The sequence below is a fragment of the Benincasa hispida genome, chromosome 6 (assembly GCF_009727055.1).
Source record: "Benincasa hispida cultivar B227 chromosome 6, ASM972705v1, whole genome shotgun sequence".
NCBI lineage: Eukaryota > Viridiplantae > Streptophyta > Magnoliopsida > Cucurbitales > Cucurbitaceae > Benincasa > Benincasa hispida.
This window is the reverse complement of record NC_052354.1, coordinates 1420840-1438566: the sequence shown is the minus strand read 5'-3', so window position 1 is coordinate 1438566 and position 17727 is coordinate 1420840. Positions and strand designations below refer to the sequence as shown.

General features: G+C 33.3%; 2 protein-coding genes across 2 annotated transcripts; both read right to left on the bottom strand.

Annotated features, from left to right (window-relative positions):
- Positions 1-10703: 10703 nt before the first annotated feature.
- LOC120079319 (endo-1,3(4)-beta-glucanase 2-like) lies at positions 10704-14034 on the bottom strand. The gene has a single exon (XM_039033471.1). The coding sequence runs from the start codon at positions 13688-13690 to the stop codon at positions 11489-11491; it is 2202 nt and encodes a 733-aa protein (XP_038889399.1). The 5' UTR covers positions 13691-14034; the 3' UTR covers positions 10704-11488.
- Positions 14035-14445: 411 nt separating this feature from the next.
- Positions 14446-15914, bottom strand: LOC120079321 (protein trichome birefringence-like 19). Its single transcript, XM_039033473.1, has 2 exons — positions 15387-15914; positions 14446-15301 (listed from the first exon to the last, which is right to left on the bottom strand). Exons 1-2 carry the CDS (start codon positions 15897-15899, stop codon positions 14525-14527), a joined length of 1290 nt encoding a protein of 429 aa, XP_038889401.1. The 5' UTR covers positions 15900-15914; the 3' UTR covers positions 14446-14524.
- Positions 15915-17727: the final 1813 nt, after the last annotated feature.

The following is a 17727-nucleotide window of genomic DNA, read 5'->3' as shown; positions in this document are numbered from 1 at the left end:
TATATTAGTATATATGTAAAATCCACTGAAGTTTTAATCCAACTGGGAGTTTGATGAGTTGTATGTCATAAAACTTGTAGTTTGTAATGTTAAACATTTTCTATTATCAATAAAGATGTTATTCAATAAAATTGTTATTGAACATGTAAATTTCACTTGTAAAGATTGAATCCAATAAATTAAGATTCATGGCTATTATATGAATACTTGAACTTTATGTGACGGCACAAAGATGGATCAAGTTCGAGTAAATAGCCAAAACGGTCTATAGTAATATTTGAATTTGATATCATTAACGTTTAATTTATCAAAATTAAACGTAATTGGAGAGTTTAAAATATTTAAATATTGATTTAAATATTAATTATATGAATAAGATTAATGTTTAAAATTAGGTTTTTGATTAATTTAATATTTGATATTAAATTATTATTTAATTAATTAAAATCAAATTACTTTTCAATTTTAAATTCAATTTTTAGAAATTCAATTTTGTATTTGATTAATTTTTTAAATTAAATCAATTAAGAATTGAAAATTATTTTTGAGATAGTTGAGAAATCTACATTTTGAGTTTCTTAGAAGGTTTACTCAAATTTGAACTCCTTTCCCACTCAATATAGCTTGATTGAAGTGTCAATCAATGATATTTAGTGTCTGCATGTAATACTTGCATAAAAGCTTCAATTTTTGAATTGAAGTAAGAGAGACATGTTGAATTTGTGAAATTCTGGAGAAACTCTCCTCTTTCTCTAAAAACCCTCTTTGTTTTCTCACTCAATTCCCTTCAATTATGAGTTCCACTTCTCAAATCCAAGTTGGAGAACAGTAGAAAAGACACTCTTGGTGGTCTACTATCGAGTTGCATCTCAATTTCGTGGATTTCATCAAAGGTATTGTGTTCTTGAAACCCTTCTCTTTGAAATTGTTTTTCATGCATGCTTTGAAACTCAAATTAAATGTAATTAGAATACTTATTGATTATGATTGCTTTCGCTGTATACTTGTACATTCCATCAGTTGCTGCATTCGTGAAGGTGAGGTCGGAAACGTGACCGTTCGTGAGATAAGGAGTAGAGATTCGAGAAGATCGTAATTCTTCAAGGGTGAGTAGTCTTCTCTTAATTTTCTCTTCTTTAAGCATGCTGAATTTTATGAATTTATCCTGTAAAATAGTTTTACTTTTTCTTCTTTGCATTTTCTGTTTTGTATTGAATTGGGATTGAAATCGTATGACGTTTACATGCTTCCGCTTAGGATTCAATCCCTTCAATTGGTATCAGAGCCAGGTTCTACGATTTTAATGTCCCAATTTGATTCAAGAATCAGAGATTATGTGGGATTTTACATTTTGCAATATGATTGTGTTGAATGCTACTGCATTATTAATGTGGGTTTTGTAATTGGGCGTTTTCAAATCTTGGCACTTTAGGTTTAATTGCTTTAATTTTGATTAAAGTTTCAAAGGGCCCATTGTTTTTAGGTGTTTATTTTACTGCTATCGAGTCTGTAAAGTCTAGGTCTTAATTTGGCAAGAGTTGTTGAGGATTGGATGAAAAACAGGGGATTTCGATGCAAGATCAAGGTTGTCAAGTGCATTTTGTATAGCGGTGCCGCAGTGCTCTGAGGCGGTTGACGCACGGTAGCGCACGGTAGTTCCTAGTGGGACTAGGACTACGAGATAGATAGACCTAGGATAAATGGGAGAAATACTGAGTATCTGATGTCCTAGTTTATTGTATTTATTCTTTCATTACTCAACATTGTATATATTTCTATATATGTAAGTCCATTGGAGTTTTAGTCCAAGTGGGAGTTTGTTGGGTTGTATATCCTAAAACTTGCAGTTTGTAATATTAAACATATTCTATTTACAATAAAGATATTATTGAGGTTTATTCAATAAAACTATTATTGAATATCTAAATTACCTTGTAAAGACTAAATCCAATAAACTAAGATTCATAGTTGTTATATGAATATTTGGACTTTCTGTGGAGACATAAAGATGGATCAAGTTCGAGTAAATAGCCAAAACGATCTATAGTATATGAATAAGATTGGGTACCTTATTCTCGTAATAGTATCAGATGCGGCCCACTTTGTATTTAGTATAAATGATGTGATCCAGAATCGTTCTTGTTGAGATATGCGAGTAGGGACATCCTATGCAATGAGTTTGCATAAGACCAGGACGAAGAAATAAGTCACTCTTACTTTATAACGTTGTTTACTGTTTAAGACTGACTATTTCAAATCGATGACCTAGGTAACTCGACCTTAATCCTGAGCTAACTATGAACTTCTGTTTATTCAGGATTATCCTTAGATTTTCATAAGTGAGGGTTGGCTTAACAACGTCGAGTCGATAAGCCTCCCAATTCAGGGGTAAGACCGGGTAGATAGCTGGCGACATAAGGTGCAAGATGGAATTCGCTCCTACCCACTTTTAGGGTTAGTAGAGAGGTTGTTCTCTTAAGTACTGATTCCAGGCCTTGAACAAGGGGCTCCACTCTCTCATTGGCCCAAGAGGGACTTGATTTAGTGATTGGATCACAAATCAATTGTTCATTAGAGGATCAGTAGAACTTAAGAAGCAAGATGTAATCTTAAAGGTAAAACAACATTTGACCTAGCCCTTATTACGAATAACCTGTGAAGGGTCAACTTACTGATTACGGTTAAATCAAGTGGAGAGTAATATATCTACAGTGAGGGGAGTGCAATTACTAGGCTTTAGTGGAGTGACCCGGTAGTTAATGAATGTTGATTAATTCGGTTTAAAGAGTTTAGCCAATTAATATCGGATCGTTGGAGCCTATGATCTGTAGGTCCATTAGGTTCCCCTACTAGCTCACAAACGAATTGAACCTTAGAATAGCATGATGAGAGAATTTGAAATGTTCAAATTCAAATTAAAGGAATCAGTAATTATATACGATATAATTACACATTTAGTTAACGAATTAAGCGAAATTGGAGAATTGGATAATACTTCATTTGATTTAAATAATAATTACATGAATAGAGATTCATGGTTATAGAATTACTATTTAATTAATTTAATATTGGTATTAAATTATTTAATTAATTATTTGAAATTAATGTTATAAAAAATTAATGATTAGAATTAAATTTTGGTTAAAATTAATTTTACAAATTTTCCAATTTTTGAAATTTGATTTCAAATTAATTTTTTTAGTTTAAAATCAAATAAATTGAAAATTAGATTTCAAGTTTTTAAAAATATTTTAAGTTAAAGAAATTAAAAAAGTTGGAAAATTCCATCTTAGTGGGTTTATTCCACTTGAGACACTCAATTTTCACTCAAAATCTTTGTGCTTTGGTGTCAAAATTGTGAGACAAATGAATGGCAAAATAATTTTGATAAAGATCAAATTCATTTTCAGCTGAATTATGTCATGCAACTAAATTTTTTCCTGAAAAAAAATAATTGAAGAAGGTGTTCTTCATTTCTCGATACCAAATCTATTTTTCCCCTCAAATTTAAGCTCATTTTGAATTCCACAATTCAACTTAAGGTCCAAGAGAATAGTAAGGAAGATCAAGTGGTGGTCTACAAGCTTTTGGAGTCAAGATTAAAGTTGAATTTGTAGATTAAAGAAGGTCTGCAAAGGTATATTCTTCAAACCCTAATTTTTCTTATGAACATGCTTTCTTAATTTGCTAAAATTGTTGAATTAGAGTGCTTAATGATTTTGTTTGCTTCCGCTTATTGCTTGCTAACTCCAACAAGATTAGTTCATCCTTCTCAATCGTGGAGAGTGCTTTAACGCAGCGGAAAAGTTAAATCACAACCTAATCATTGAAACTCGGGTCGTCATACCAGATGATGGCATTAAGGATCCATTGTCCTATAAGCAGACAATGAATAACGTAGACAAAGATCAAATGGTCAAAGCAATGAACCTTGAAATGAGGTCTGTGTACTTCAATTTAGTAACTTGTATATCTACCTGAAGGGGTTAAACCCATAGGATGTAAATGTATCTATAAGAGAAAGAAAGATGTCGTTGGAAAGGTATAAACCTTCAAAGCTAGAATTATAACAAAGAGTTATACCTAAAGGGAAGGAGTTGACTATGAGGAAAATTTTTCCTCTGTTGCTATGCTTAAGTGTATAAGAATTCTCTTATCCATAGCAACATATTACAACTGTGAGATATGACAAATGGATGTTAAGACTACTTTTCTGAATAGCAATCTTAAAGAGAGCATCTTTATATCTCAGCCTGTAGGGTTCATAGCCCAAGGCCAGAAGCAAAATATTGCAAGCTGAATCAATCTATTTAGAAGTTGAAACAGACATTCAAATCTTGGAACATTAGATTTGATACTACGATCAAATCTTTTGGTTTTGACCAAAATGTTGATGAACTTTGTGTCTACAAGAAAATCATCAACGATAAAGTAGCTTTCTTGGTACTTTATGTGGATGATATCCTACTAAATGAGAATGATGTAGGGTACCTTACTGATGTTAAAATTGGTTAGCAGCCTAAATCCAAATGAAGGATTTGGGAGAGCGCAGTATGTTATTGGAATCCAAATCATTAAGGATCATAAGAATAGAATGTTGGGTCTATCTTAAGCAACTTATATCGATAAAATGTTGACCCAGTATTCGATGTAGAACTTTAAGAAGGTTTTATTACCTTTAGATACGAGGTTCACTTGTTTAAGGAACAGTGTCTTAAGACACCTCAAGAAGTTGAAGATATCAGATGTATTCCCTATGTCTCAATTGTGGGCAGCTTAATGTATGTCATGCTTTACACTAGGCCAGACATTTGTTATGTAGTGGGAATAGTCAGTAGGTACCAATCCAATCCAAGGTTAGACCACTGGACTTTGGTTAAGAACATCCTTAAGTATCTTAGGAGAACAAGAGACTAAATGCTGGTGTATGTAGTGGGAATAGTCAGTAGGTACCAATCCAATCCAGGGTTAGACCACTGGACTTTGGTTAAGAAATCCTCAAGTATCTTACAAGAACAAGGGATTATATGCTGGTGTAAAGAGCTAAAGATTTGATCCTTACAGGATACATCGATTCTGATTTTTAAACTAATAGAGAATCTAGGAAATTCAAGTCAGGATCAGTGTTCACCTTGAATGAGGGAGCTGTAGTATAACATAGCATCAAGTAAAGATGCATTGCAGACTCCACTATAGAGACTGAGTATGTAGCTGTTTGTGAAGTAGCAAAGGAAGCAGTTTGGCTTAGGAAGTTCCTAAGTGATTTGGAAATCATTCTAAACATGGACTTTCCTATCACCTTATACTGTGACAATAGTGGAGCAGTAGTCAACTCTAAAGAGCTTCATAGCCATAAACTAGGAAAACATATTGAGAGGAAGTATTACATGATACGGGACGAGGAGATATGATCGTCACAAAGATCATTGCGAAGCACAACATCGTTGATCCATTTATGAAGGCTCTGTTGGTTAAAGTGTTCGAGGGTCGTCTAGAGAGTCTAGATCTATGAAACATATACATTGTATAATCTAGGGCAAGTGGGAGATGTGTAATGGGTATATGACTACCCTAGTTTATTGTATTTATATATTTACCATTCCCGTTGTTTTGGATTATTAATATTATGTATATCCCACTAACTAGAGTTTTAGTTCAAATGGGAGTTTGTTAGGTTTTATGCCATAAAACTCGTAGATAGAAAATGTAAATAATTGACTGTCATCAATGTTATTTCAATAGATGTTATTGATTGTATTGTATTTGTTTTTTTTTCTTAATAACTCTAAATCCAATAAACTAATATCCTAGGCTGTCTTATGAATCTTGAACTGTATGTGGAAACATACAGGGATCGATGTTCATGTTAGGGTTGATCCCCTAAATCTCATGGGTCTTATAGTTTGTAATTGTAATATACAAATAATTTATTTATTTAATAAAATATGAGATGTTTTATTCAATATTTAGTAGCATTAACCAATAAACTAACATCCAAGATTATCATATGTAACTTACATGTATATAGAGACATATAGGTGGATCATGTTTAAGTAATAACCCAAATGGTCTGTAGTAGATGGATAAGGTTGGGTACCTTATCTTGGTGGCACTACGAATATGACCCACCTTGTAAATGTTACAATTGTTGCAAAGTGCTACAAATGATCTGATCCTGATCATTCATATAGAGACATGTGAGTGAAAGTATTCTATACAAATGAGTTTATATAAAATCGGACCACGAAATGACTAGTCTCATTATATAACGTCGTTCACAATAGAGACTTACATTTCACTAGGATGACCATGGGTGACATGACCTGAATCCTGAGTGAATTGTGAATTCTTGCCTATGAAGGCGGTCATTTGATTTATATGTGTATGAGTGGCCAGATCGTCGACTCAATAAGCCTACCATTTTGGTGATTCATCTGATTAAGGAGTTGGAAACGCAGTTACCAAGACGAAATTCACTATTTCCCTAATGTTTGGGTAAGTAGATAAATTGCTTCCTTAAGGGCTGATTCCGGGGCTTGAACACTGTGGCGCCATACCATCTCTTGCCCGAGAGGGGCTTGGTCATAGTTAGAATATGACTTATTATTTATCAGAGGGATCAATGGTACTTAAGAAGTTAGATGTAATTATAGGGACAAAATGGTAATTCTGGCATAGCTACACTTACGGGCAATTTGTGAAGGGTTAGCGCACCGTTGATTGGTTATATTCAATGGACACATAAATATATCTGTAGTGCGAAGTGTTCAACTGTCGGTCTTTAGTGAAGTGACCGACAGTTAATGGATGTTGAGTAATTTAATTAAGAGTTTAATTAATTATCTAAATATCATTAGAGCTTCAATCATAGGTCCATAAGGTCCCATTTGTAGCTCAACAGGGATTATTGAGAATTATTTTTGGATTAATTTGAATTGTTCAAATTAATTTAAGGAATTAATTATATATGTTATAATTAAATTAATTATATATGTGATATAATTAATATAATGTATTTGATACATTATAATATAAAGTTTATTTGAGAAAAAATAAATATTTGAATATGCCTCAAATATTAATTATATGAATGAGATTCACACAATTAAATTTAACACAATTGTGATTTATATTAAATACCACACACGTACGAGAGAAATAAAACAACAGATTATATTATATTTGATACAATATAAACTATAGATTATGTGATATATTTGATATAATATATAGTTTAATATATATAAGGTGGTTATCATATATAATAACTATATATATATATATATATATATATATATATATATATATATTATTAAATAAATTATTATTTATTAAACTATTTTTTAAAAATTAATCTGGCTCCTCCACCTCTTTTCTCTTTGATTGCAGTACATGTAGAAGTGGTTATTTTGATTATTCAAATGATCATCTTCTTCACAGAATCCCCCAGTGAAGATTCTCTAAGATTTTTCTAACTTTCATAGAAGACCCTTTTCTCTCAAAATCACACTCCATCTTCCCAAAAAGAAATACAGAGCCCACACTTCCTGTTATTCTCATACCCTAAAGAGAATACAGAGGAAATTCTCATGGTAATGTCCTCATGAGTTGTTCGTGACTGGTTCAAGGTTTTCTAGTTTGTGATCATTCGTGGAGAAGGGGATTTCGTGAAGAATTTTGGTTCATCAAGGGTATGAATTTCTTTTCCCTTTTTATCCTTCTTATGCATGTCGTAAGTTTTTTTTTTTTTTTTTTTTTTTGTTAATGCATAATTTCTTTTGGTTCTGTAAATTTCGTTGTTCTGTGAAAAATTGAAAATTGGGTCGATCACCACTTCTGCTATGGAACTTCACAATTCATCCAATTCAAGATACAACCTAAAGGGTCTATAGTATAGGGATAAGGCAAGGTATCTTATCCTGGTGACACTATGGATATCCACTTTGTATTTTATACAAATGCAATGATCCAACGCGTTCGTGAAGGTGACATGTGAGTGAGGGTATCCTATGCAATAAGTTTACATCAGATCGAACCACGAAATAGTAACCACTAGATGTAACTCCGTTGACTAGTTAGGTTTCTATTTCAATAGAATGACCTAAGCAATTTAGTCTTAATCAGAGTGTATTATGAACTCCTGTTCACGAGGGATTGTCCTTTGATTTGTATAAGTGAGAGTGACCAATTCTTCAACTTAACATGCTTACCATTTTGGGGCAAGATCAAGGGGGAGCCGGAAACATAATAATACAATATGGATTTCACTCCTTCCTAACTATAGGGTAAGTAGACGAGTGTTCCCTTAAGTGGTATCTTCGAGACTTGAACAAAGAGTCCTACTCTCTCACTGGCCCGAGAGGGGTTTCTGTTTAATGGTTGGACCATAAATAAGTTGTTCATTGGAGGAGCACTAGTACTTAAGGATATATAAGTAATTCAGGGGTAAAATGGTAATTTTAACCCAATTGATGTTATGAACACCTGTGAAGCACTAACTTGCTGTTATTGGTTTATATCCATGGTCATAAAAATATATATGTAGTGTGAAGAGTGCAGCTGTGGGTCTTTAGTGAAGTGTACCCACAGTTATCGAATATTGATTAACGTAATTATGAGTTTAGACAATTAATCTCATATTATTGAAACTTTTGATCTGTAGGTCCATTAGGTCCTCTTCCTAGCTCATAAAGGTATTGAGATAATTATGTGTTGAATAGAGTTTGAAATGTTTGTTCACTTAGGTAAATAGTATAACGTATAATAATACATTATAATATAAAGTCTATATTTCAATTAAACTTTATGATATAAGTTTGATTTTGGATACGATACAAACTTAATTTATGAGAGAACCAAATATTTGAAGGAATTCAAATATTAGTTTAATATGAATTTGATTTATATTAAAACTATAATTTAAAATTAATGCGTATTATATGTACATTAAAACTATAGGTTATGAGAGAAATACAATTGAATACGGTTCAAATGTAGGTTAAATTAAATATGTGATATTTAATTTAGTAATTAATTACTTAATTAAATTAAATTAATCGAATTAAATACTATATATAGAGATGTTCATTTAAATATTATTTAAATGAATTTATTAATTAAATTGGATTCAATTAATTATTAATTATTTTTTCTTCTTACCAATCTAAATATAATGCACTAATTACAAAGATAAATAGTTTTGATTTTTACGGAAGTTTTGAGGTGACCGACTTATGTTTGATTGAGCTGATTTTAGATATGTAATTTTTTAAAATTTTTTGGGATGGACTAAAATGATTTTAATAAAATCTAAGATAATTTTCAAATTGATTTTGAAAGAATTAGTTGTTAGGTGATTTTTGTTAAAATATTCATTGAAATTTGTCTAAAAAATACTACCCAATTTAGTTTTGGTTCATTTTTATTTTAAATCATTCACTAAATGATGACCGTTATTACATTCACTTAAATTCTTAATAAGATACATGTGATGATATAAACAATTAGATTGAATGATATACATATTTTGAACTTTCTTTTGATATTTATTACACACATTTTTCTTACTTAACATATCAATCATATCATGCATATAAAAATTTAATAATAAAATAAATAAAAAATAGATTGAGGAAAATAGATACTTATCATAATTATTTATTTAAATAATTTCTCAAATTTAAGAAAAAAAACCTTTATAATAATTTAATAGCTCTAAAATTACCTTTGGAACTAAACATAATAATTCAAAACCACTTCTAAATATATTAAAATCACTTTGAAGAGTTTAGAACAAACTTAAATATGATTATTAAATTATACCTAAATTTCTTTTTCTATTTCAATCATCACTCCTAAACACACCCTTAATTAAATTGATTCATAAATTCACCTACAATGGTTGACGTTAACTTGAATCAACTCAAACATGTTATTATTATTTTTTAAAAATATTTCTTTTACATTATCTATTGGACGATTTTAAAAAAATAGAAAAATAAGAGAAATTATTTACACAAAATATCAAAATTTAATCTAAGCGGATACTATCAATATAGAAATTGATGCTATGCAATAGATGTGAATAGAAGTCTATCAGTATTTATCCATTCTTTTTTTACTATTTTTTAAAAATAATTTGACATTTTTTCTGAAAATTTACCTCCTATGCAAAATAAAAATTTAAAAGCTTTTAAAATTAATCAAATTGAAATTGCATTCAACGATCTAAAATTGACTAGTCTAAAACTACCAAGCCATTTTAGTACCCGCCATTTTTCGATCAACATTCTTCTTCAATTGCTGCATGTAAACCCTAAACACTCCATTTCATCCGCCGCATTTCCCACCACCTCCGATCACCTATCGGCGGCCATATACCTTCAATCAATTCCGATGCAACCGAGGAAAAGTAATGAACAGATTAGATATTTCATTTCGAATTGAGGAGGCATTGCAACGTCCGATCGAGTATGATTCGAGTGGAATTCTATCTGAATGTGGTGGTGATGTAGCGTGATCATCGAACTTGCCGCACCATGAAAGAGTTTTCCGAAGGATTTGATTTAGATTGTGCGCGGCAATGGTGAAGGTAAGTTCATAATAGTTAATTGCTTAGAGTATAAAATCACATATGTTAATGTTGTTTGTTTGTTTGTTTATATGAATGGTTGGGCGAAATACAATTGTTCAATTAAATATTGTTTAGTCCCGACTAATCATGCATTAATATAATATTTGATTGTTGGCAACATGAAACAGATCAAGTAAAATATTCTAGTCATATAGAATTTACAACAATGACTAGGAAAAGTATAGTTCAATATAGTGTTGATTTGTAAATGTAAGCATAATATATCTTCAACATATTTATTTGTCTTTCCCGAGCCCGATATTTATTTGTCTTACCTTCTGTCTTCGATGGAGGAGACAAAAACTCAAGCACCGTTGAAACGAACAATATCGTCCCTCAAAATAACACTAGTCTCCATCTTTAAAGTCCTGAAAACTGTCAAAGATCTGAGATTGCTGATTTGCTTTTCACTAGCAATTGTACATCCGAGAGCTGAATTGCACGCTAACAAGTTCAATCTAAGGCAGTAGGAGATGTGGAACCAATTTGGTCCAGTCCCTGTTTTTAGCCAAATATTGAGGGCAGAAAGTGGGTGATGAGAAGTTGTTTTCAAATAAAGTGGAATAAGAGCTATGTTTGTATAGGTTATAACTCGTGTGTCAAAGTATTGATATGATTAAATTTACCCTAATCAATTAGTTTAAACTTTTGAATTGATTAATGATTTAACATAGTATCAGAGCAGGAGGTGTGCCCCTGTAATGTTATGATGATTTAACAAGTATATAATTTGTACATTAGAATCTTAGATAATCCAAATAAAAATTTCTTAACAGAGACATCCAGCAGCATGGTGTTGCTTTGTGATTTTGTGGCTTGATTTTTTTTATACAACTTGACATTAGAAATTTGGTGCTAAACTAGTTGTACTTTGCTGTTACTGATATTTTTTTCTCCTTCTTTGCCTCTACTGTGAACCCACCATAACAGATTGGTAAGTGAGTTTCCATCATCAAAGTCTTTCAAGTTCCTAATCTTCTGCAAAGAACCATCTTTGTCATAAATGCTTTCCAGAGCATAAACAAAACCTTTCCATCCTTCCCCAACACCTTCTCTTCCCAGAGAAGGTAATGCCCAGTTCACAAGCTCCCTTACGAACCCAGCATCTGAGAGCAACAGCTCAGTGATTGGCAATATGGGTAACACCTGAATACCAAGCCTACACTCTTTCCATTCACTAGGAGCAAACCATAATCCACAATCCCTTTTGTTAGACCACAGTACTCCCACCACCCTGTTTTCCTTAACAAATTCTTCATGGTACAAAGTTGTTTCTCCTTCTCTTACTTGCCACCACATCTGACCTGCTTTAATCTCCAATGCTGCTAGCATAGAGCCAATGGATACAAGATGGGCATCTCCATAGGCTAACCCCACCAAAGCTGCAGAATAGTAAGCATTTACTGCTTCACTGATGCTCTCTTGACTCCGGCCATCAGTGAATTCGGCCAATCCTGTACCCCAAGAATGCAATTTATACGCATCAAAACATCTCAACTTTGGAAACTTTGAATTGGCTTGCCTGCTCAAGTTCATGATGTCTGCCATAAGAGAATAAACTTGAGGACTGTACTTTCTCCCCCAAGCGGGGTCAATTTTCACAAGCACAGCAATGGCATAAAGAAAGTAGCCCAGATGATGATGGTGATTATTATACATTCCAAATCCAAAGTCTGCACCAGAATCAAAGGACCCTTCTTTGCTGACAATTCCACCCCACTTTTCATCATGTACAAAACCATTCCCCTCAAATGTCCCATTTAACCAAGGCTCAATTGCGCCCACTAGGAACTTTCTTATTTCTGGAACCACTTCAAGAAATCTCACTTCCTCAGCAATCACTGCCAACCTTGCTGCTCTTGCTATCAATTTTCCATAAGAATAAGGAGATTTTGTTGTCAATATCTTAGATGTTGAATTTAGAGCCCCGACATCTTTACCAAGTGCAGAAATGATTTCAGCAAAGGATTCTTCCTCTACACCCCTAATTGAATGCCAGCTTACTGAAATAGATTCTGGTTTCAAAGCCCATGAACTTCCCACCACACCCACAAGCTCACCATCTATACTTTTATACTTGAACTTATCTAAAATAACTACATCATTATCACTGCCTGCTAGGAGACGAAGATGCAGAGGGTGTGCAAGCATGAGCAAATCCCCCCACCCTTTTGTCTCCCATTTGTATTCCAAACAAAATGGCTTTGTAAACTGTGCCTCACCTGAGACTGGGTAACATGAACTAAATCTGTCAAGTATCAGTTCACATTCTGGGTCTGAATTCGACAATGCTGCAATCCTAATGATTCCTGCAAATCCCCCAGAAGTAATTATAGAAAGATTATGTGTCAAATTGATGGGAAATGAGGAGTAAATAAGCCATGTTTGATTGTTTTTTAATTTTATTGTGTATTTGGTGAGTGCATTATTAAAGGAAAAGGAGAGAACTTCGTGAATGGTGGAGATTGAAAAGGCAATGCCTTTGGAAACTGTAAAAGTCAGAAACGGGCTTCCCCTGACGAGATAGAAACGGAGGTTGGAGGAAGGAATATCCAAAGTGACATTCAAATCATTGAATGAGGAGATGACATGAGATTTCTGGGGAAGTGGGTTCATTTTTTCAGAGGGAGAGATGGTGAGGTCAGGGGTGAAAATTTGGCATTCTGAAGCAGAGTTGGAGGAGATTGATGGGTAGGAAACAGAGATGGAGGAAAGGGAGGATTTGATCAAATAGGGATGGATGTACTCAGGTTGGTCCCCATTATTGAGAGTGAAGTTCTGGAAGAAACTGTTTGTAGGGAGAGGGGCTGAGAGGAGTTCCGGGGAAAAGAAGAGCGAAGGATCCGGGAGAACTGTGGATTGAGTTGAAGGAAATAGGAACGGAGTGGGCTCTGATGGTTTTTGAGAAGGTTCTGGTGGCTGCGACTCAGGGGGCTGTGGTGGAGGTGGTGGAGGCGGAGGTGGAGGAAGAGGAGGAGGTGGTGGAAGATGCGGTGGAGGGAAGCGACGTTTCCCTTTGATTACCCACCTGAGTCCTCTTTCAATCTTCTTGAACATGGAAACTCAGCAAGTCAAGATTCAAACTTTTTGGTGATAGTAATAGACAGAAACAGCTCTAAACCGATTAAAGCTGGAGAAAGATTGAAACTTTTTGCTGATTAAAATATGATTGTGATTATGAATGAGAAGATGGAATTGAAGTTGCAGGATATACATTCCTCATTTTTCGTAATTTGAAGTGCAAAAGAATTTGAGGGTTGCAAGCTATGAACAGCCAATAGGTGCTTCTTGTCAAGAAAAGGAAGGGATAATATATGGGATCCTCCATTGCTTTACTTACAAGAGAGATCATATATGGTTTCTTGCATCTGAAAGAGCTGTTTAGTATGAGAATGAACATGTTGAGTGTGCAACGAAATGAAAATATTTTTTGTTACACAACCTACACAGAAGATTCTTTTATTTATTTATTTTTTTAATTTTATAATAAAATTCAATGAAAACTTGTTTAGTTTAGTTGTTTGAACGTTATTTTTCTTAATTTGTTCTTATGAGCGGCTATTCTTTTGCATGAAAATAATTTGTTCTGTTTTGAAAACTAAATGTTTGTGAATGGTTACACAATTATCATTTTAATGCTTATAAATTAAGCTGCTAAGCCTCCTTTTTTATTTTATCGTTACCATACATGGCTTACTACAGGTTTTCTTTATAAACTTATCAGCTAATATACCACAAACTATTCCAGGTTTCTAGTAATTAATAGCCACCCAGTAAAGAATCTGAAGTAATTCATAGAGACTAATGCATTGATATTACAGTATAGATTATATATATAAAAAAAGGTATAACTTTTAACAAAACTCATCTACCCCATTTCCCTATACATTATCAATGTGTATCTTCCCTTCCTGTCTTCAGTATATAGAGTAAAAACTCATTCCATGTGTCAATGGGGCCTGGCAGACACCAGTGCACACAGTCAGCAACATTCCCATTCCTAGGAGGAGAATAATGGTTTGGATGCCCATCTGGTCTCATTAGCATGGCCTCAGTTGTATCCAACAGCCTGAACTGCAGGCCTCTCCTCAACCCCTCCTTCTCTGCTGCTCTGAATTCCTCCACCTGAGCCTTATGCAACTCGAAGATAAAACTTTTCCAGTTCATCTCTTCCTTTGTAAATGGCCTTGTCCTTGCACAGTTCCCTCCTTTGTTCCAATCTCCATTCTCGAAGTGAGATGGAGAAAACGTCCTCATAAATGTCACCCCTTTGTAGCCTTTGAGGCCCATAAGCGTCCTAAAGGCAGTTTGAAAGACTTTCCCATAGCCATAGAAGTTCAAAAGCTGTGTAACATTACTTTGCTGGCAATTGAAACATCCTATCATTTGACCATTTTCGTAGTATACTTGGGGGCGAAAGAACCACTGTCCTGCTGAGAAGATGACATAGTCGAAAGATTCGACGGCGGAAATCCAGGTTTCGTCTGCCTCATCCAAGTATAGATTCATGAGGCTGTTGGAGGAGAAACCATTCTGGTCTGCGTCCCTGTTTTTAACCAAATATGGGGACCAGAATCTAGCCACCGTGAAATTGTAATCAGGAAAGAACCACCTTTTGAAATCGTAGGTTAGGTTATATTTAAGAGAAACATCTTCTGGATGAGATACCTGCAACATATGCAAAAGACAATTGAAAAAACAGGGAAAGTTTTAACTCTTGAGATTGAAAAATGTGTTTGGAGAATGAACTTACATTGGAGAGGAGACACAACAATGACTGCATATGATTTCTAGCTACAGAGTCTCCAACAAAAGCAAGGGACTTCCCTTTAACAATTTCTAAGAACTGAGCAGAATCAAAGAGAGGAAGCTCACATTCATCTGGCTTCCATCTCCACTTCAAGAATTCTCTGTCTGGTCTTCCATACTTCAAGCAGTTTTGATACTCAAACATCATGTCACAAGTGTCATTCGTGTAATAAGGTGGCTCGGATTTCGATACCCAAGTGCCAGTAAACACGTCACATTTCTTCTCTGACTCCACTGTCTTCAAGCTGGTGATGTTTTTCCATAGATTTGGCACTGATGAAGGCAAATTCTTGTTTGTAGACAGAGGAATGATGGTTAGAAGAATCAGTGTCAGAGCTAGAAGAATCCCTTTGTGGGGATTCCACAAAACTGATTTGTTAACAATTGGAGCCTCAAAAGCATGAAGTTTCATGTTGAGAACAGCTCTGAAATCTAGATACCAAGTGTTTTCATTCATATAACACACACACAAACTCTCTCTCTCCCTTTTTGTGATAGGTGTAGGTCCATGTAAAAAGCAACTTAGGGTAAATTATTGAAAAGCATTCATTCATATAATAGTGAATGCTGCTATTCTTGGCTTGGATTACCTACCAAACCACCATCATTATGCTACTTTGGTTTTATTAGGCATTGCATAATATTTCATTATTAAAAACTTAGTGGGACAGATGGAAAGACACAATTTCTTTTGGGCCACCGACAACCATACAACACTCATACAGATTACAGACAGATATCCTCAAAAAATTCTTGAAGAAACATGCTTTACAGATAAGGATACAGAGTAACTACCACATGGAGCAAGTAAGTTTTCTATTTTTACTTAGCAGCTTTATTCCTCTGCTACTTTCAGGGAAACAGAGATATAAAAATCCCTTCAAAATCAATAACCTTGATACAATATATATAGGGTAAATTTGTGTTTGGTTTCTGAATTTTTAAAACATACATTTTTAGTCTTGAGTTTTTTTTAGAATAGATGCATTTGTATCTAAATTTTCAAAATATACTTTTCTAGTCCAAACTTTTAACTAATAAGTTTGAAATGTCCTTAGAACTATTTTTTTTTTCATTTTATATAATTATATGAAATTTTGAATAACAAAAATATGTTTAAAAAATAATTTCAGAGATGAATTAATTTTTTTAATTAATAATAAAATTTACTGTAGGGACCTTTTAAACATATTTTTAAAAGCCTAGAGCTAAAAAGGTACGTTTTTTAAAAACCTGGATCAAATGAACCTATTCTAAAAAATTTGGGATTAAAAAGATATGTTTTAAAAATTTAGGGACCAAATATAGATATTCTTCAAAATTCGGGGACTAAAAAGGTAATTTTCCTAAATATGCATATTATATACACAAAAATAATGGCAAATGAAGGTCAACAACAATAGTGTTCCTAGTAAAAATATAATGTAAATTGTAGTATATGTACATTTAAACTTTTTTGCTAAATACCTCAAGCAATCATAGAAATGATTTCAACATTGAGCCACCTCATAGCATAGGTGATCTGAATCATCAGTTTTGTTGTGTGGTCTATAAGTGATAGAGGCTCTTGATGATTACATTGGGGGGCAAAGTGATAAAAACTTAGCTTAGCAATGAAGGTTTGCCTGTTTCATTATTGCTTCTTTGAAATGGGATATTGACTTTTTTTACACTGAGATTTACTAAAAACTGGAAACTTCTTTCACTTCAATAATGAATCAAATAATGACTCATGAAGGTCAATGAACCAAGCTGGAGTCTGAATTAACAACATTTGTGAAAGAATAGAATCTTCTTGGATAAAATCATAAATTAAAAAAAAAAAAAGAAAAAAAAAAAAAGAAGAGCAATTGGGTTTAGATTATTATGTACAAGGAGTTGTCATCTTTCTTTTGTTCTTGGCAACATGGTATAGAGTAGAGTCTATATCAAGTACAGTTGGATTTTCCTTTCACCACTGATTATAATCCCACTTTTTTTTCTTCTTTTTTTGAACATGAAAAATAATTTCAAAATGGCGTTGTTCTCAAGAGATATGGACTGGATAGAGAGAGAGATAGGATTATGAAGGACTAGTTGATGGCCATCCACACATTCAATTCCTATCTATAGAATTGACAGTTTGATTATACTACCCTCTTGTTTATTCTCTCTACCAGATTGTACATTATAAATATTAGGGTGAGAACTTGCAACCTTTTACATGAAACAAAGATGTCTTAACCACAACAAATACCTAAGGCCTGTTTGAATTGACTTTAAAAAAAAAAAAAAATTAAAAAAAA

What these genes read in the sequence shown, in the direction of transcription:
- LOC120079319 (XM_039033471.1), bottom strand. Translation starts at nt 13,690, where the DNA reads ATGTTCAAGAAGATTGAAAGAGGACTCAGGTGGGTAATCAAAGGGAAA.
- LOC120079321 (XM_039033473.1), bottom strand. Translation starts at nt 15,899, where the DNA reads ATGAATGAAAACACTTGGTATCTAGATTTCAGAGCTGTTCTCAACATG. An exon ending in TGTTGTGTCTCCTCTCCAAT is followed by an intron (nt 15,302 to 15,386) that starts GTAAGTTCATTC and finishes CATATGTTGCAG; the next exon opens with GTATCTCATCCAGAAGATGT.